The following is a 21542-nucleotide window of genomic DNA, read 5'->3' as shown; positions in this document are numbered from 1 at the left end:
TCTGGTTTGAAATGATTATAGAGCGAAAGAGTGTTCATGTGTTCCACGATACCTGAGGTAACCTAAGTTCATGTTCTGGTTTGTCTAAGTCATTGGGAGTTTGTTATGACCAATGAGACACTGTAGCTAGCTCGGTAAGGGGATTTTGGATACTGAGGTGAGTTTTGGGTCACCCTAATTCACTGAGGTTCCGGATCTCTATGCACAGTTCTATAAGAGAACGGAATCCCTGCTTCACCGCCTTAGACAATGCTAAAAACCGCCCCAAAGAACTCTTTAACATCATTAAGAGCCAAACATCCAAACCAGCGACAGCCAACATGGTGGCATCCACAATCCACTGTGACAACTTGGTCAGTTTTTTCAACGAAAAAAATCGCCAAAATTGATCGATTGCTCAGCACTAAGCCCTCCACCCTCATGGAGATCCCGACACCAGCAGCAAATAGCAATACCCCAGTGATCACGTCTACTCGCTGGTCATCCTTCCGTCCCGTCAAGGAAGAAGTGATAAGCAATCTGGTCGCCACCCCTAAACCCTCTTCCCATTCCCTCGATCAGCCACCCACAAGACTGACTAAAGACCTGAAGCTTACACTAGCCCCAATTTGGTGCAAGATTATCAACAGCTCACTGAGCGCGGGAACCATTCGAGACTACCTCAAAATAGGACAAGTCACGCCGCTACTGCAGGACATGAACAACTTTAGACCGGTATCGAACCTTCCTCTCTTATCCAAAATTCTAGAAAGATGTGTTTTTCCACAGTTAACCCAACACCTAGAGAACATCAAACTACTAGACCCACACCAATCAGGATTCAGAAAGGGCTGCAGCACTGAAACCGCAATCTTAAATGTCTTAGACGATCTTCACATGTCACTTGACTCTGACCAATGTAGCCTCCTCATCCTTCTAGACCTTTTGGCCGCATTCGACACAGTTGACCACACCCTGCTCCTCAAAGTCCTCCAAGAGAGAGCGGGTATTGAAAAGACGGTTCTAAAATGGTTCTCCTCCTTTTTTCACAACCGCACACAAAAAAAAAATGAATAACTTTGAGTCGGATCCCCTTCCCGTTAGCAGAGGAGTTCCACAAGGGTCAGTACTCTCCCCACAACTTTTCAATATCTACATGGAACCCCTCACCACACTTGAAAGGAACTGCAACATCCCCTTCCACCTCTAGGTGGACAACACACAACTTTATCTGGAATCCACCTCGATCGCTGACATTCACAGACTTAATGTCACGCACATTGAGGTCCAACATTGGCTCTCAACCAACCACCTCAAACTCAACCAAGAGAAAACTGAAGTGCTCCTCTTCTCTAATAGAGAAGAAAACCCCCAAATCGTAGAATGGCTCAAAGCCATAGACGCCCTCAATGGTGCCCTTACGCCAACGGATTCAGTGAAATCCCTAGGGATTAGCCTCGACCCCAAATTGGACATGAAAAAACACATCTCAGAAACCGCCAAAAGTGCTTTCCTAAATCTGAAACTGCTCCACAAAATAAAACCCTTCCTCCCCAGAAAGATTTTAAACTGACCACTCAGGCATTGGTGCTCTCCAAAATTTACTGTGGTATCGCAGCACTGACCGGGACAGCAACATCTCACCTAGGTCCTCTTATCACTACCCTCAACGCCGCAGCAAGAATGGTCACAGGAATGAAGAAATACGAGCACATCTCTCCGGCACTCAAGGAACTGAAGTGGCTTCCTATCGACCAACGACCCAGCTTCCGTACAGCTTGCCTCACGCACAAAGCCCTGCACACAGGCAAACCAGAATATCTGGCCGCCAAACTCAAAAGGGCCGGTCAGTCCTGGAACCTCAGAAGTTCCAACACGCTTCTTCTCATTCCACTGAAATCACGGAAACACAAAACCTCAAATAAATCCTTTGCGGGAAATGCTCCCAAGATCTGGAACTCCATCCCCCCCATATCATATGACCACCTCCTTCCCGAAATTCAAGACACTACTCAAAGCCCTCTTCCTAGAACGCTCTCATCCGTAACGAGAATTCCACTTTTGACTGCTAGAAGGACAGCTGTTTCCCCTTCTCGAAACCCCATAGCCTGAAGAGGCGCTCTCGAACTCTGTTCCATATTGCTCTTAAGTTGGTGATCTGCAGACTATTATTTCTCTTTTTGTTCTCGTGTTCTTGTTTCCCGCCCAAAAACACATCATCCTCATGATTTTTTTACAGAGTAAAGATAAATAAACACTAATAACAACAGATGTTTACAATAATGCTTTTGAAAACAGTGGAATACACTGAAAACCCCCACCAGAATTAACAGGCTACAGCAAATAGAATCTGAAAAGCGGAAAGCCTACCTATAAACCACTCTTTCCTTTTACAGCTCTACCTATGTATTTCTGCTTTCCCTAACGTATTCCACTTTTTTTCTCTATTTCTTTCTACTTCTGTTTTTGTACCTCTAATCTCTTTTTTATGTTAATATATCCTCCTCTATTTCCCACGTTTATTTCATTTCCCATGTGTTCCATTTTTTTTTCAGTTCATTTCTCTTGACTCTTTCCCTACAGATTGGCAAGGCACACCAACTGATGGGAATGTCCTTGATGTAATACTGCTGAACACCTCCCGCATAGGCCATGGATTTGCCATCTTAAAGCATCCAGTGGCATTGGAACTCTCCAGGAAGATGGATATCCCCTTAGAAATCTGTCCAGTCTCCAACCAGGTAGGTCCATAAGAAAACGGGGAAGTAGATGATGAAATTGCGTAATGTGTGGGAAGAACTAATCAGTGCAGGACACCTAGGAGGTAAAATAACAGTGTTCATAAGTCCAGGTGGCGCGCTGGATGTCTGATTCTCAATATGATACAGTGTTGACTTGAATTTAACATACCTATCTCCTTGTAGGGGTGCCACCTGACCGGTATTTTACCCCTATAGAGTTTTCTTCCCATGTATTCACTGGCACTGCCTGCCTGCAGGGATTGTCTGATTTTGTTACACTCTAGTAGTCCCATAAACTGCAGGCCAGCAACAGGGAGCAGTTTAGTGTCAGCAAGCACTACAACTCATCCTGCCTGAACAACATTTTCTTTCGGTGGTCCTTTGAACTTTTCTTACTATGTAAAAACAGTCTACAAGATACAACTTCACTCCAGCCAGCCTAAATGAGTGTCTATCAAGGACATGAATTACTTTTTTCTATGACTGAGAAAAGAGGGACTCAGCATCTGCAATGTGACGGCTCATGTGGCTGTCACAATGAAATTAAGCTTAAAAGGTATATTTGATCATTCATGTTTTGAAGACTGTGTACAAGAAGGCTCGTACAACACAAGTGATTTTTTTAAAAAAAGACTTATGTACAGTCTGTCATAGATTGATCGACATTGCTGGAGTCTAGAGTGGCCCCTTATTTATGGTTGTGAATTGGGACAGATGAAAGTGGCCTTTATTGTTTTCAGACAAAGGAGGCAAACCATTCTCCTTGTCCATACCTAGATGTTGATTTTACCCAAATTAACCACCAAAAACCTTCCTTGGCTTACATATGCTTCTGCACTGCACCTCATTCATCTCCTAACTACATTTAAATGAAGTTACATTACTGACCAGTAGAAAACTCCATTGTAAGAAGAGTTTCAACAGGAGTACAAGCTGGAACATATTATACAAGTGCCCTCGAGGTGCAACAGACGTTCAAGCCCGCAGTTTGCATTTCATAAGGGTCGCAGATGTTTGTGCAGCCCTTTGACAACCTGTGGCTCACGTCTCTGCTGGTACATGGGCATCATACTTTGAATGGACTTGTAGTACCATCAGTCAAGGGAAAGAAAAGCTAGAATTGTACAAGAAACATTGTAGTGGCTTGACGAAAGGCTTCGTGCCTTTGGATAATTCACTATAGGATGGTAACAGAAACAGGTAGTAGTGTTCCCTTTGACAGGGATGGAATCGCACATCTAACGGACACAGAACAAATCAAAGTGTGAAGCAATTTCATTGGCATTAGGATTTCACTGTGGTTGGGGTGCAAGTTATATCCTATTGACACCTACTACCCGAAAGTGCCTACTTACACAACAATAAAGTTGTGTACATAAAATTATAGTTGAGGCTTCACGCGCTGGACTGGAAGGGCGCGTTGTGGTATCCGAGAATACGGCTCTCCTTTTGGATGCTTTTAGAGTTGGGACTTGTCAAGGTTTCACTCGTTGCTCGTACAAATTTTGAGTGGCGTTTCATGTTATATATTTTAAAGGTGGACTCAAATTTGGGTGGCAATAGAAAAATGAACGTTTACCCTCTGCCTCGTTATAGCGAGGTGGCATGATTAAGGACAAGTTGTGTTATCTGCAATTCTGGGTACGAAGATTACTAACGTTCTTTCAAGTCAACAGATATATTTGATGATCCAATTTTATTTTTTTTAAATAAATACGGTCCTATTGAAGAATACTCTTTCAGTAGTTGTGCCAAGAACGGAATGGGCACACGTTTTGTCCACATTTATTTTGCCGCATGCCTTGACAAAGTCTAAGGGAAGACGAAACATGTGTTGGCAATCTTTTTATTTTGGATCTACCGTCAATAAGAAAATAAAAGAAATATTTCCTTTGAAGATACACATTGATGTGGACTCTGCTTTTCTAGAGAACCGTGCAAAATGTGGATCATTCAAATATGTTTGGAAAAAAAGTGTTCATATGAAGTATTGACTACATAAAAATTTGGCTCTATACGTTGGCCTTTTTTGTTAAATATAAGGGTGTGCAGAATATCTTATTTCAACACTATAGGATGGTGACTGTCAAAAAAAATACATTCCCTATGGCTCACAAACTCTGACTTTGTTTGGAATGGCAGAAGCCATCTTGAAAGATCAAGTATTAATCTCATGATGATTCACTGCATCCTTACTAAATAATTGAGATACTTTGCTGTTGCAACCACAATCTTGCTACTAATGATAGCAGAAACTTTGGAGACGAACAGCTTGCAACGGAAGGTATTGTTGGAATCTGCAACTACCCACAGAGAATTGTTTCCACAAATTAAGTCATGAATAGAAAGCTAACTTAAGCATTAAAGAGCTGAATCTAAGTTGCACACGGGTTATTGAACTATATTAAATGACTGAACATTGAGATCCGTATTACATGAAGTTAAAGGATAGAACCCTATCACTAAAGACTTTGATATGTTGTGATGTACATAATATTTTGCTGTTGATTCTGCATGTTTTGCACAGGCGCAATTTTGTCTGGAATCACTGATTATAACATCCCATTCTGATTTTCATTCTTCTGCATTTGGGGAGCAACTAATTCTGAATTTGGTCTGGATTGTATCTAAACTCACATTTCTAGTGTTGAAGTAGCCCACAAAATTGACAAGGAGTACTTTTTTCCCCACATGTTTATGTTTGCATTACAATTAGCAGTAGAATAGTCCACAAATCCTCTACGCCTGATCTGAGGAACAACATTTGCAACTTGTGTATATTGAACATTGTTCCCCTTGTACACCAATTCCAACTACACCTTGTATACAAAAAATTGCACCCGAATTTGCTATCCCAACAAAACCAAAATCAAGACCAGAATCCATTGCCTAATGTGTAGCCCTCCTCTGAAAATGCTTTTCTGTGCAATCAAAAGCTTTTCCTTCTACTGTCTTTGCAACAGTCACTGCAGCACTTTGCGTACTTCAGTACCCCATCAATACTTTTAGTCCAACAACACATCAGACTCTGCTGAAGATTAGAACTGAGCTCAGGAGGCAGTCCTAACACAAAGGTTGATCCGAAATTGCTAATGCCTTCTTTTTCGGATCGTTGACTCCACTAAACTTTCTAAAAATCTGCATTGTGCATGTATAGTCTTTTTTTGCCCCTGAGTAGCTCTAAACATAATTAACCAATGCACCTGTCTTTCTAGAACTTTTTGCGTTAAATGTGCGATCAACTTCCTAGTACTACTCCTTAGCATTAGCGGCTGAATTATTATGAGGAGATACTCTTGGAGGCTTTTCTGTTTGCCATGTTACGGCTGCTTTGCATTCAGCCCTCAAATCCTTTGAAACTATAATTTCAAACAACGTTTTCAATTCTACCCAAAGCTCATAGAAATATTCACTAACCTATCCACTTCGGTATACCACTAATCTGGTTCTTCTCTCAGTTTTGAAAAATCTGTTGTAAATGCAAGGAGGTCAGATCGCTGCCATGCACTTCTCGCAAAGAAAACACTGACACAATCATTCCTATTTCAGGTTCATTGATGCTTTCTCTACTTCAGTCTTTTTCTTTTGTGTCTTGCCTCCCTCTTTGTGCCTCCATTTGGCTTTGAATTTCTTTAAATCTGCTGATTCTTTTGCCTATTTAATTAATTCTTTAATGTGAGTTAGTAAATATGTAATTGTATTTACTTTTTCATCAGTCAGAGGGCAGGAACCCTGACCTACACCAACATGAAGGAGGCTTTATGCCTCAGATATGGGCTCACTCCTGAACAGTACAGGCAGAAATTCAGGAACTTCAAGAAACTGGAATCCAGTCCTTGCAGTGAGGGTGTGAATGTGTACATGCGCACACTGGATGATTGGGTGATGGTTAGCCTGGCGAATGATTTCAGGGCATTGCTCAATTTGGGCCCCAGGGAGCCCTGGCTCAGTAATTATTTTCCAGAGTTGCGACAACACCTGTTAGGGTGCGAGCTCTTTGATTCCCAGGACCTTGCACCAGAGACAGACCTCTGGTTAAGGGACAAAGGGTCGGAAGAGGCACTAAGGGGGAATTCCAGCAGTGACTCAGAGATCTTCTGGTCCCGTGGGAGGGAAGAAGGGCAGAGTGGTGCAGTCAGGTCCCAGAGTAGTGGGGGGCGTGCAGGCAAACACCCTGTCTCAAAGGAGAGGGAGGGAGTGTGAGCAGCATCCCCAGGGGTCCGCATCCCCACCTCAGAGACTGGAGGGTTCTTTTGGAGAACACCCGGTTGGAGGTCTAGATCATACTTGCCAGCTGTGTGAGGAAGAACACCTAGTGTTAGGAGGTCGTGGGGCGTCTGTAACCGGAGCTCCCGCAGTCCTGAAGTTTGTTGGTGCCATTCCCATGTGGCAGGCACAGAAGTCTAGATGGAAGGTTTAGAGGGGAATGTGTTCCCCATTAGGAAAACCCATGGGTCATGGCCCAGCCAAAAGGGCTGGGTCCCCTAGAAGTCACCAGGGTAACCCCGCCTCTAAACTGAAGGGCAGGATCACTGTAAACAAAGCCGTGGCCGCTGGGTCTTCCAGGGGTACAGCTCCAGGTGGGAGTTGGCAAGGGACAAGCACCCCTAGAGGGCCCCAGACTGCCAGGAAATATCAGTGGAGTAGCTTAGTTGGACCAGAGAGTTGTAACAGAGGGAACCCCCTGAGGTCAGGAAGGCATAGAACAGGATGGTGTCCCTGTGGTGACGGGCCCGCGTCCTGATTCTATCGCCCCAAGCAGGGGATCAATCAAGGTAGTTGTTTGGCCTCCCTGGCTTTAGGCTGGGAGGGAGTTGTGTTGGACTTGGCACTTTTTGGCTAAAGTTCCTTAAACTTTTTGCCTTCCTCTTAGACCTTTTTCTAACATTGTGTTGCCAACTTAGATGGTGCAAATGCTCCCTGTATACAGTGTTATGGTAATTGGTTGTCCATAATTGGCATGTTTGTCTTACTAGTAAAGTCCCTGGTAAAGTGCACTATGTGTGCCAGGGCTGGTAATGCAAATGCTACTAGTGGGCCTGCAGCACTAGTTGGGCCATCAACTCAAGTAGCCCTAAAAAGAGATCCCAGGCCTGCCACTGCAGTGCCTGCATGCAGTTTGTTCACTGCCTTGTTGTCCTGACAAGTGCACCCACTTGCCAGTTCGTACCCTTCCCTTTTTATGCACATCAGACACCTCTATAGTAGGCCCAAAGTACCCCCCTGGGCAGCGTGCAGTGTATGTGAAAGGTAGGACATATACTGAGGTGTGTACCATGTCCTGACAGTGAAATACTGCCAAATTAGTTTGTCACTGTTGCAAGGCCATCTTGCCCATAGGACAGAATGGGGAATGCTGTGTCACATTTTTGCAGCATATATTCCCATAGGCATAAGATGGAGAGATGGAGTTTAGTATGCCTGAACTCAGAATTTAATAACACATCTTTTTGTGAAGATGGTTTTTGAATTGTGTGTTTAGAAACCACGCTTTTAGAAGTGGCTGGTTTCTTGTCCTAACCATACTGCATGCCTCTGCCTTTTGTGTATTGGATGTCTGTGTTTGGATGTGACAGGGTCTGGGAAGTGTCCTGACACCAGGGAGGAGTAGGTGAGACAGCAACAGGCTGGCCTGCATTTTGTGTGGTGGGAGGAGTAGCCCTTTGATGTAAAGAGGGCTGTGCTGCAGCCACAAAAGAATGGCTCCACCTCCTGCTGAGTGTCTAAGCACAGACCCTGACTATCAAAGAAATAAGGTGTGCACTGGCAGGAAGAAGCCCAGGCCTGGTTTGGACCGGGCTCAGAGCCCCCTGAACACAAAGACTTCAAAGGCATTTAGGGGTATAAATTTGAGAGCTGAAACTCATGAACAGAAGACTGAACTCAAGCCTGAAAAAGGATTGAAACTACTTCGTGATCAAGAGGAACCTCTGCACGGAAGAACAGCTGAAGAGACTGAAGAGAAGGACTGCCCTTTCTGTGTGTACTGGGGCTGGCCTGCAGTTTGCTGATTTGACTAAGTAGAGGACAAGGGACTTTGCTGTGTGCTGTGTCTCCCTGCTTGAAAGGACTTTGCTGTGTGCTGTGTCCTGATGTAACTTGTCTCCAAGGGCCTGAGAGGAGCTTTCTCCCTGTTTTGGAAACTCAGGAACATAAAAGTTTCCAAGTGTGACTCAGCGACACCTGTGTGTGTGTGCTTTTTGCAGCCTGAGACCTTCGTGAGAATTGCCCCGTGACCATGTGGCCCGGAGCAGTCTTGCGCTCTGCTTTGATTGACGCAAAAAACACAGTTGATGGACAGAATGTAGAACAATCTCTTACATTCACCCCAGTACAAGGATTTGGGCCTAAATCCATCGTTTCTTTGCACTCCACACCACCCTGGGTTAGACACTGGCTATATGCAAATCAGCTCTGACCCTGTGCCTCATGGGAACAGTCCAGTCCGAACTACCAAGCCATGTCTTTCCCAGACCGAAATCAAGCATCCAAGGACCGGTTTCTGGCTATCAGCCTTCATCAGCCTGGATAGCTTGACTCCAGTGATGTGGAGAGCCTGGGACTCACGTCTGAGTATACCCAGCACACTCGGGCTGAAAATTGCAAAAAACACAGTTGATGGACAGAATGTAGAACAATGTCATACATTCACCCCAGTACAAGGATCTGGGCCTTAATCCATCGTTTTTTTGCACTCCACACCACCCTGGGTTAGACACTGGCTATATGCAAATCAGCTCTGACCCTGTGCCTCATGGGAACAGTCCAGTCCGAACTACCAAGCCATGTCTTTCCCAGACCGGAATCAAGCATCCAAGGACCGGTTTCTGGCTATCAGCCTTCATCAGCCTGGAAAGCTTGACTCCAGTGGTGTGGAGAGCCTGGGACTCGCGTCTGAGTATACCCAGCACACTCGGGGTGAAAATTGCAAAAAACACAGTTGATGGACAGAATGTAGAACAATGTCATACATTCACCCCAGTACAAGGATCTGGGCCTAAATCCATCGTTTTTTTGCACTCCACCCCACCCTGGGTTAGACACTGGCTATATGCAAATCAGCTCTGACCCTGTGCGTCATGGGAACAGTCCAGTCCGAACTACCAAGCCATGTCTTTCCCAGACCGGAATCAAGCATCCAAGGACCGGTTTCTAGCTATCAGCCTTCATCAGCCTGGATAGCTTGACTCCAGTGGTGTGGAGAGCCTGGGACTCACGTCTGAGTATACCCAGCACACTCGGGGTGAAAATTGCAAAAAACACAGTTGATGGACAGAATGTAGAACAATGTCATACATTCACCCCAGTACAAGGATCTGGGCCTAAATCCATCGTTTTTTTGCACTCCACACCACCCTGGGTTAGACACTGGCTATATGCAAATCAGCTCTGACCCTGTGCCTCATGAGAACAGTCCAGTCCGAACTACCAAGCCATGTCTTTCCCAGACCGGAATCAAACATCCAAAGACCGGTTTCTGGCTATCAGCCTTCATCAGCCTGGATAGCTTGACTCCATTGATTGACAGCGTGACCAGAAGTACTGTGATCGTTATTGCCATCGGCCCGGACCATCGTCCCAAGGGGGAGCCATGAGAAATCACCACCGCCGACCTGAGCCTGCCTTTGCCAAGGACAGACCTGTGAACCTTCATCATCGTGGTTCCGAGGTCCTTTCCCCAAGATCAGCGAAGTCAACCCGGGAGCCGATCAGCTGCGAGGCCGTCGCCTTGTATCCCGACTCTCACTGCGAGGAGCAGCCACTGCCAACCCGAAGCCGCACAGTGTGACACCAAACCTGCGAGGAGAGGAGAGAGAGACTGCACCCCCAAGGTAAAGCTCAGCGAGCATGCGTGTCACCGCCTAGGGCGGAGTGCGTGCTTTGAGAGACCACTCTTTGCAGCGCAAGCCTAGGATCAAGTCAGTATCGCGGCCTGTACTCGCCGAGGAGTGACAGTACTGGGGTCGGCATAGAGATCTTCACTAGCACCGTGATCGGTGTCAAACTGCATTATTACTTGCTTTTACGATCTGCATTATTACTTGCCTTTACGATCCACATTAGTACTTGCACTACGAACTGCATTATTACGTGCTTTTACAATCCGCATTAGTACTTGCATTACGGACTGCATAATTACTTTTTTTACGATACACATTAGTACTTGCATTAAGGACTGTCGTATTTCTACATGATGAACTGCATTACAAACTGCATAGTATTGCATTAGTACTGCATTAGACCATCGTGAACTGCTCATTAACACCGCAAGAACCTACAAGTGATTGTTGGAATAATAACCTGCCCAGTGAAATATTACAAATACGCATATGCTGGATATTTTTATCGTTTGGTCTCATCGTAATTCTTCTTGATAAAGATACCACTACTTTCCTAAATCAGTTTGGTGTCCATTTGTGGTGTTATCACTGTGTTACTGGGAGTGTGGTTACAAATACTTTACATATTGCCTTGGAGATAAGCCAGGCTGCTTGTGCCAAGCTACCGGAGGGTGAGCAGGGGTTATCCAAGAGGGTGTCCCCCATTTCCCTGACTAGAAGCAAGGGTCCCTAGTTGGACTAAGGTACCTACCTCATCCAACTAGAGACCCCCAGTTCTAACAGTGTCATACATACATTGGTGCCAGATGTGCTGGGCTCTCCTAATTCTCTCTATCCTGCTCTGATAGTTTGGGAGCCTAAAAATCATCATTATATGGAGGTGGTCTTTAGTTTAATAAATCATCCAACCAAAAATCTATCCTCCCCATCTGAATTGTTTTCCATGTTTTTCTTTTCTTTCTTTTTACTTTAATCAATGCCACTATCCATTCTCTCTTTATGGGTGTCATTAACTATTGCAGGAAACACATCTACTCTCAACATCGTATGCTCTGAAATCCCCATCTAGCTTCTAACCAATGGATTACAGCAGTTTTAACCTGGCTCTTCTTTCTCTTTCCTTCCCTTTCAATTGCAATATGATTCTACTCATTCAATGCTTCAAACTGCATGAGTCTAGGCTGCGGTTTCTTTTCAAGTATCACTCGCCTCATATGCTCAAGTTTCTTATGTCTAAGGTACCCTCTAAAGTAAATGGCATGTTCTTATCATCAGAAGTGATCGTGCTCCATTATTTTAACCACAAACACATATGAAGCCCAGAACTCAACATTTCATAAACGGGAGAATCTTACAGAGGAAGTTTTCAATGCAGAACCCATTTTTACTCACACTCGCTATATATTAACCATGTGACTACAATGAACCGATCACAGCGCAGCAAGAGTTAAGGTCAACTAAGCATGGGCGAATTTTGCGAATCTCGCGTTCGCAAATTTTGCGGATTTGCGAACTCGCAATCCGCAAAATCCGCGAATTCTCGCGAATTTGCAGATTTTTTTTTGTGTGTTCGCGCGGGTTTCTGCCAGTTCGCGAGGGTTTTGTACAATTTTGCAAAACGCGAACTTACCTGTCGGGTCGCAAGTTTCGCGAACTTGTTGTTTCTACGTGTCCAGCCTGTTTGGGACACTCTTCTTCATCACTGCCACTCTCTGTCACCACTGCCACTCTCTGACTACTCATGCCACCCTCTGGCCCACCCATGCCACCCTCTGTTTCATCACAGCACCCTCTGGTTGTCCAGTCAGTGTACATTATTGTGGCAACGCAAGCACACCTTCCCTGCCTCAAGTGACCTGAATTAATTTGGGGCTGATTAATGTGTCACAGAATATTTTTTTAGCTGGCACCTGCTTCCTTAGTGCTTCCTGATTAGTGATCTTTTGCACTTGCTAAGTGCTTTCATTGTTGCAAAATTAGTTACAACACCTGCCCTGCCCCAACTGACAATAATGAATTAGGGGCTGATTAATGGATTTGAACTTCCAGCCTGGCTCCTGCTTGTCTCCCTTAGCTGTAATTCAGGACCTTTGTGGCATATGTGTAACTATTCTGAGGTTCAGAGCAGGGTCACATAATAGTTGCAACTGGCAACTGAACTCTGGAGGGGCTCCTCAGGAAGCACTACAGGAAATGGCTACTAATGATGAGCCTGAACTTTTGAACCTGGAAAGTAGTTTCAGTTTTGCTAAAATCGTATTTCTGCAATTTAGCGCTTATTCGCGGGGCGCGAAGTTGTACTGGGAAGCCGCGAACTCACGCGAGCAGTGCGAGCAAAATCCGCTGCTCGCGGATTTGCGGATTTTGCGGGAGATTCGCGAATCTCGCAGATTGCGAATTTACCGAAAATCCGCAAAATCCGCGAGCGAAACGGATTTTCCGCCCATGCTTAAGGTCAACCAATCACTGCACAGCCCACAGTGTAGCCAATCTTAGAGTGACCCAGTGTGGCATAAGCCACTTGCAGCTCAACACACTATGATGCAATGGCTTCAGAACCACACACAACCTAAATAAACAATTTCATAATGGGAAGAAAAGGGCAATCTCTACAGGAAAAAGAATAGTATCTTAAGGCACAATCAATCGCACGAAGGCAGCCTCTTTACCAGCAGCAACTCACCCTGATTAGTGCATCTATTCCTAATAAACAATCTCTAATTTGGATTAGAGCCAATTCATAACCATAGTTTTAGTAACTCAGAAGAATACCATACAATGGTGCAAATGGGGCACCTAACAATTCAATCCTTCCCTATGCAGACACTTTCACCAAACATGACCATATATTAAGACTTTGGATTTCAACTAATCCATTTATCAAAAGTCCTATCAAAAATTAACATAGTTAAACGTTTCCAACACAATCAACCTCAATTTCTGACCAATTTGTATCAATACCTAAAGTGACACAACAATTTACACTAACAATCCTACTCATAGATATGACAAAAGCATCAAAGATCCTAATGTCCCCTCTAATCCGTATTGCAAAGCCAAAGAGTTCACACGTACTATAATTCATGACAACGCAATAACACACACTAAAAATACAAGTACCACAGTACACTTGATCAAAGTCACAATCTAACGCAATGCATTGCTCAGGAGCAGCCTCAGGATCACCGAAACACTGCCAATAATACAATGTGACCAGACCAAAATAACCAAGTATGTGGACACATTGTAGATGTTAGATCTGTCAAAGGAAATGGGAATATGTTATCTTTGCCTTGCCCACTATGCCCTCCAAAACTGTAGAAGTTGCGTTGAGTCCTATGGCTACACCAACCCAGCACGCCATAGGACTCAACGCAACTGATTTGTCTAGCCTATGTGTGATGTGACTAGGGAACATGTGTACTAGCTTTAGTGTAAAGGCCTACTGATTTTAATGTGATGCTATCAATGTCACACCACCTTTACCCAGTCCGTCACAAACCCAAACACATCCCATCCTTCCTTCACTGAGAGCACCATCACTGTAATGATTTAAAAATTACGCTTATAAACTTTGAAGATAAAAGGTTACTTCTGTGATGTAGTAATTTATAACTTACACGATGGTAAGAGTAATTGCATTCAGACTTTGAATATTGCAAGCTTTATTGTTCACTTTGTTTATCAATGAATAATGATACATGTATGTGGTGAACGTCTCTATGGAATAAGACAGAATATCTATAAATAATTGCGCAAACTCGGACCATTTCCCCTGTACTTATTTACTGACCCAGGTCCAGGAGTTTTTAGGGTCCACCCCGTTAAAACTCAAGTTACATTGTCAAGCATACATTAACATCACATGTTAAAAGAAACGTGTGGAAACATTACTATGGTGCAACATGTGCAATATACAGTTGTTTCACATGTAACAATGAACAGACATGTGGCTGTATTCAAAGGTCAGTAGGTATGACTGTTTTAGGTCATGGGGTCACTACTGAGTCCTTATGGATGCCTTACTGCAGAGCGGACAGTATGCGGTGTTGCCATGAAAATCCTGTTCAAGGTTATCACTAGCAGAAGGCGTAGGGCAAAAAGAAAAAGAACAAGCATTGACAAAGCCAATAGGTCTCGCCTTTGGGACCTTATGTATTTAGCAATAACTTTTGGCTATGTTGTAGAGCATTGTGGCTGCTGTGCATTATGTTGAAAAGTTATATTAAAAAGTGTTAAGCTTTTTTGTTACCTTTATACAAACAAAGTCAACATTATATACAATTGAAATACCTGATTAAAAAAAGATTTCAACATAAAAAATGTCTTCTACTTTTTGTGTACTTGCACTGCTGGCAACTTCTTCCTGCATGGCCTCATGCTTGTTTGTTAAAAAGAAAAACGTTATGGGGGAGCGGGACCTAAATAACGGGGGAGTGGAGGTTGGACACAGTAATTTGTTGTGGATTTGAAATATATTGTTTGTTGTGTAATTATGCTGTGTGTATTGGAAATGTGTGGTGTTGAATTGTGTGGCCTGGAACTATGGTGTTGAGTGAAATTATGCTTTGTGAAATTGTGTCATGGTGTGGAGTGCATTTATGTTGATTTGCGGTATATGGTATTGAGTGCATTTATGTGGAGTGTATTTATGTTGCATTGAGTACAGTGCAATTATGTGGCATGTAATTATGTGGCATTGAGTGGTATTATGTGGAGTGTTGCTTTGACTAGAGCGTAATTGTGACGTGTGATTATGTGGTACTGAGTGGTATAATGTGGAGTGTATTTATGTTGTATTGAGTAGAGTGTAATTATATGGCACTGAGTGGTATTAAGGGGAGTGTATGTTGTATTCAGTAGAGTGTAATTATGTGGTGTGTAATGATGTGGCACTGACTGGTATTGTGTGGAGTTTATGTTGCATTCATAATTGTGTGGCGTGTAATTATGTGACACTGAGTGGTTTTGGCATAGCCAATAAGTCTCGCCTTTGGCACCTTATAAGTGTTTAGTCATGCAAGAGTTGATGTTGTTGCACCAAGGATATTGTGCTTTATAACTAAATACTTATAAGGTCCCAAAAGCAAGACCTATTGGCTATGCCTATGCCAATGCTTGTCTCATACTGGGTTCGCAGTGGCCCCCAGCTAGGTCGGAGCACAACTGCAGCACCTTATATCCGGATTGTGAAACGGATAGTATGGGGTGTCAGGTGTGCACCGCAGGAGCTGCGTTAGTATGCAGCCAAGGAATATTCCTTGGCTGCTGGCCGCATCACTCAAAACCAGTTTAAGCAATTGGCATTGTAAATTACAGTCCTTTTTATTTATGTTTCAAAAACATAAATAAAAAGCATTGTCATTTACAATGCCAATAGCTAAGACTCGCATAAATAGGAGACTTGTTGCATTGCAAATGCTTGCTTTTTCCTGGTGGCGACTGTCAGTCTGCATTAGCCCGAAAATAAAGGGCATAGGGGGTCAAGGGCGGGGACACCAAAGTATCCTGATGTGACCTTTGTATTGGTCACAGTGGGGGCGTGAATCACGGCAGCAGCAGGGCCATCTGAGGTAGCAGTGTTCGTGCTAACCTAAGACTGACGGCACTCCCGGTGTTGTTTTATAGGCCCCTAAATACAGAGGTGAAGGGGCAGGAGGTCGTGGGCACTGCTGAGGCCTTCCTCGATGTGCACCATACAAGCTGAAAGATAAAGTTGCAATTTTCAAAGTTGGGCTATTCCTGCAGTCCCAGGACGCTTTTTTTTAGATCAAAGTAGGGTAACGGACTGAAATAATTTTTAAAAGAAGGGGCACACCGTGTCCTTCCGATTCCGCCCACTTCTAACACTGACCTTAGTACCTCAAAAAATAAGCAAAGTTTCCACCAACAAGGCCGCCTCCACACAATCACTTACCTAAGGGTTCCATGAGCCAGGTAAGTGCATAGAATGTGCTGGCGGGCAGCAGATACCTCGGAGGGCAGTGGCAGTACATCCAATACTGAGCTTCTTGTGGAGTTTATGGTGATCGGAGCCCACGTGGTGAAAGTCAGAAACTGTGCACAGCTGTGGCCTTTTTGTCGCACAGCCTAGAACCATCAGGACTCTTACACTCTCAGCAGCCAACACTTAAGAAGTAACATAACTCCCTGAAATAAAACGACACCTGCAGATTTGGCTTACTTGATGAAGGTGAGGAGGGTGGATCTCTTGATGTGTTTGAAAGAAGACTGTTGAAGAGGCTTTGATGAAGTCGGTTCACCCCCTCAAGTCTCTATACTAACGTACTCCAGCAGAGCTCCAACCCCTCACGCAGATGTGAGATGTGGCAAGCAGACAGGGGCAATGGAGAACATGCAGTGAGGACTCAGCATCCCTTGGCCACAGACCTTGGCCCTCCCCTGGAGAAGCAGCAGCGCGCGCCGCTGTCTCTGGGGGGGAGGAGTCGCGGGGGTGGGGGGGGGTGCTGCCGGTGAGGCGTCCGTGGAGAGCCGAGCCGAGCTAAGAGGCGGATATGTAAAACCCCTGCTGCCTCAGCAGGATCCTCCCGTGCACAGAGAGGACCGAGACCAGGGTCAGCCGAGCACCAAGGACTCTCCAATGCTGCACCAGGGCTGCTACCGTCAGACAACACAGCGCATCATCTTCTCACTTGCACCATATTCCATGGCTCCTGTCCATGCAGCTGCTTCCACTGTGCTTACGTTTTTGGTGGGGTTTGGACAAGGTTATCAAATCCAGTCTAAAAACATGAACTAGCTCGCCCAACACCTATGAAGAAATACTTCACAGCTCTTAAAAAACAAGAATTGGCCGCGCGGCAGTGAAAGTGGCAGCAGGGGGAGGGTCATGGGCGATTTCATTTCAGGAGCGTGCGACCATATGCCGCCGCGCGCTCCGAAAAGGAAATCGCCAAGATGTGCACGCGTTGCATTGCAAGCAATGCAACGCGTGCACTTCTTTGCTGAAAAAGCTCTGCCGATGGCATAAGGTCCCCTCCTATGCAAAGCATGCGCATTGCGTAGGACGAGACTGAAAAATGACAGGGAAAACTGGTCAACTTAGGTCTCCCCAGACCACCCCGGTCCGTCAAATGTATCAACAATATGCACATTTCAAAACAATGACTCCGCAAACCTTTTTAAAAAAAATGTTTTATGACTCCGCAAACCTTAACTTGCCCGCCTATTATGAAGTGAAAGGTCAGGTCTCCCCATCTATGGCCCCTTCTGCCATTGTAGCATCAGGGTGATCCAACTCAAGATTTTGCTCGTTTTGAATGTCATGTAGCATCTAAAGGGATCTTACATAGCCCCAGAGTATCCTCTCTGTGTGACGCAATGCTTTCAGCTTGGACCCACACATGTAGTGAGTGTTTCCAGGCCGCCAGAGGGTGAGGCTCAGGTGGCTTTCAGGTCTCGTGATTAGACGCTTGGCTACCAGCATACCCAGATCTAGAAAACAGGAAGTGAGTGACCCTCCTTCACTTACTCCTGTAAAAAAGACCCAAGGTCCACATTTCCCACGTGTGCAATGGAGTTCCCTGTACAGCCGGGAAATTGGGTCATAACGCCTCACCAGTAAGTGGTAAGAAGTGGGCAGGTCCATAACATGTGAAGGAGGTCAGTGTCTGGTATGCGGTATCTGGAGCAATTGGCGTCAGTACCATGAAAGTATCGATTTATCTTAGCAGGGGTGAGGTAAGTCCTCTGGACAATGCAGTACTGAATGAGGGGAAAGCAAGCGTTAGGAGGGACTCCTATTGAGCTATCTAGTATGGCAACCCACTCTGCGCAAAGATGAACCAGATATTCCTCCCAGTGCCACATCAGAGATAAGAGCGATAGCGCCATGTGATGGCGCAGTAAGGCCGCAAACCATCTTGTGAGATGCCTGTCTGACTCTATAAATGTAGATATTGGATAGTAAGGTGTGGTGGGCATTCCCTTGACATGTATCCCCATTTGCCACTCAGTGTCAAAATTAGTGAAGTTTGCAGCAGAAATTGGCACGGAGGAAGACTCTATTCTGTGGTATTAGGTCACCATGTTGGTACAGGCCCTCTAGGGTGTGCAGGCCAACTTGCAGCCAGGTGGCGAGCTCCATAGATATGGTGGCGGTACAACCTATAGGGTTGCAGGGCAAGGGTTGGGCGGGCGCATATGAAACTGTGGAACATGTAAGGTACAGGCTTCTGCAGGGAGCACTGATAAACGATTCCGAGAAGCAGTGACTCCGGCAGCCTTCTGCAAGTGCTGGGATAAAATAGTCACAGTATTGCAGAGGGTGTCCAGGCAAGTGACAGCATGGCAGTAGCTGAGAGCTGAATCCCCGCCATCCATTTGGCCACCCATTGAAGCTGGAAGGCAAGATAATATTGTTCCATATTTGGGACTACAAACCTGCCTGGATCTGTAGGAAAATAACGTTTGGAGTGCAACCCTACAGCAGCAATGTGCTCCCAAAAAGCTATGGATGTCAATGAATCAAATAGCATACTCTAAGAAATAGACCTCCTTAGTCAACAGCAAGTTTGAAACAATAAAAGTTTATTACATTATAAAATCACACAGAAGGCAAAAATATAGTTACTCATTCAGTAATAATCAGGCACTGATGCAGAAGGGAAAGAATTAAGGTCTACCATTGTCATACTGCTTGTACCTGCCTGGTAAAACTGTGCATTTGTTGGGCAACATAAATGTCAGGACTGCGCCCGACTGATTCCATGCACATCCTCAAGATATATTGGCTTGTATGCCCGCTAGTTCAATGTGCACCATCTGCACCTCTAACCTTGCAGGGTAACAAGTGGGTGTGCAACCTCAGAACATGACAACCCTGATCCCCCAAGGAAATCGTGGAAAAAGATCTAGAAACCTTTCCCTTAGTCACTTATGCATACCCAAAGAAATACACCAGAAACACTCAGCCAGGAATTTCAATATTTATTGAGCGCATTGTGATTCTTGTATAAAATATGTGCACTTGTTAATTGAAAGAATAAAACAAATTAGCGTGATTACCATTACGAGAATAGTGAAAAGGTTTACCCTTCCACCGTGCTAGAACAGTGAATACATGCGGACAGATAAGTACTGTGTTATAGTGCACTCCCACTTAGCACTGACTAACCTAGTTTGTCTAGGGTGGATGATCTGCAAAATCCCTGTCAATTTGTCTAACTCCGCATTACCTGTGTTAAGTGTCATGAGGCTGTCTGTCTTGGTCGTAAGCTGGAAGATCCCGATTCGCAGGGCTACACAGGAATCAACTGAGCTGGAATTCTATCATGCAGCAACCTCACAGTATCAGCTAAATGCTCCTCTGCCCAACAATGCGGTGATACAATTTATATAATAAACATACCCTATGCTGACATGTCAAAACCCTAGTTCAGGCCGCTATTGTTTATTCTATTATGATAGTTCTGTTGTCTCATGGAAAACAACAAGACAACAACATTTGTGCATTGAACTTTATCATTTGTACTGAATGTTCAAGGTGTCATGATTATGTGCCTATGGAGAGGAAATGCAAGCAATGCAGTTTAAAGGGAATACTATCCTGCAGGGACATGCAAGCAAATGTATATCAGCAGTCACTGTTTAAGAAAGAAAGCAACTTAAGAAACATGAGCATGTAAAATTATGGCGCTTCTTACTGGACCTATCCTGACCACGTGCCATCATAGCAACATTCAAGAATATAGTTCTCTCTCTCCATGAACCAGAGAAAAGTTCTCAGAGAGAGGCAAGGCTAATTACAGAATTGCAAAGTAAGTCTCTCTCCTCGAACATGAGCCCTCTTTTATGGGAAGTTACACCGTGAAAACAACACTGTCAACATAACGAGAGCAAAATATTACATAGGTTCAACCAATCATAAAAATACAGAATAAAATGTGACAGTACAAAACACTATCCCCTAAATAAATAAGAATTAAAGATGGAGTTGATGCTTAATTCATTCATAAGATCGCCAAGTTGAGAAAACTTTTTCTATGTGTTATTTTTAGGTTCCACAATTATAAGCAAATATTTATTCATTCAAAAATATCTCATACATCTCGCTTGTCACTAAAATTGAAAAAGTATTTGAATCTGACTGGCTGAGGAACCTTTGTCTCTTGTCTGCCACTTGACATTTGCGGATCTGGAGACATATCTACAGAAAGCAAAGGATCTCGTTGGTTGACTGCAACATCACAAAAAATATTTTGCACCGCTAATACAAGCTACAAGTACCTTCTAAAACCATTTGTAAAAGGGCAGACAAGTGGGCAGGTTGAGAACACAATGATTGCAGGCCATAGAATCGAGGAGGGCCCCAACAATAATGTTGTCACAGGATTCACAGTTGCATCAGCTGAATCTGTGTTTCCCAGCAAGGCCTACATTTGCTACAGATCCCACCTGCTAATCACCGATCCAGGACAAGCTTCACAGCCTGGTTCCAGTAGTCAGAGCACTGCTTACCAATTGTTTGCGGCTCAGTTTGGGAAAAGTGGAACCAGCAAGGATCCATGAACCTTGCCTTGGGCTCACCGTACCAGGCTGGGAAGCTTACATGTGGTAAGTTGGATTTGCAAATCAAATAAACAATTTATTTTAAAGTAAAATGGGCCTGACTGTAGAGCAGGGCCTATGGCCAACTCCAACCCAAAGGGTTAACTGGCCGCAGAGGGATGGGTATACTGCCTAGTCAGGTCCTGCAGTCAACCTCTGCTAAAGGCCTGGAGAAGATGGGGTTGGCTGCCTATGGAGGGTAGCCGTGGTTGCCAATCCCTGCAGTGTTCCTACACAGAGGGTGTTGGCTGCCTAGGGATGGTTGGGCATAGGGCCTAGCCATAAGCAAGTCCTTGCTGTCAACCTCGCTGTGTGCATGTACAGCGGGGGTTGGTAGCCTGCCAAGGGTTTGCACAGTCTCTTTATCCACACCCTACTTAATTTGCACAGACAAAGACTGTGCAGATGGGGT

At 44.6% G+C, this 21542-nt stretch overlaps 1 protein-coding gene across 1 annotated transcript in view; it reads left to right on the top strand.

Moving 5' to 3' along the window:
• LOC147733977 (adenosine deaminase 2-like) overlaps positions 1 to 21542 on the top strand; it is a 525029-nt gene that overhangs the window by 436645 nt on the left and 66842 nt on the right. Inside the window, exon 8 of the mRNA XM_086952883.1 lies at positions 2563 to 2720. Coding sequence (XP_086809009.1) covers positions 2563 to 2720 — 158 coding nt within the window. The remainder of the gene's footprint in view (positions 1 to 2562; positions 2721 to 21542) is intronic.

This window comes from Lissotriton vulgaris, chromosome 1_2, assembly GCF_964263255.1.
Source record: "Lissotriton vulgaris chromosome 1_2, aLisVul1.2, whole genome shotgun sequence".
NCBI classification, from domain to species: Eukaryota; Metazoa; Chordata; class Amphibia; order Caudata; family Salamandridae; genus Lissotriton; species Lissotriton vulgaris.
This window is presented reverse-complemented; position numbering and strand designations above follow the sequence as displayed.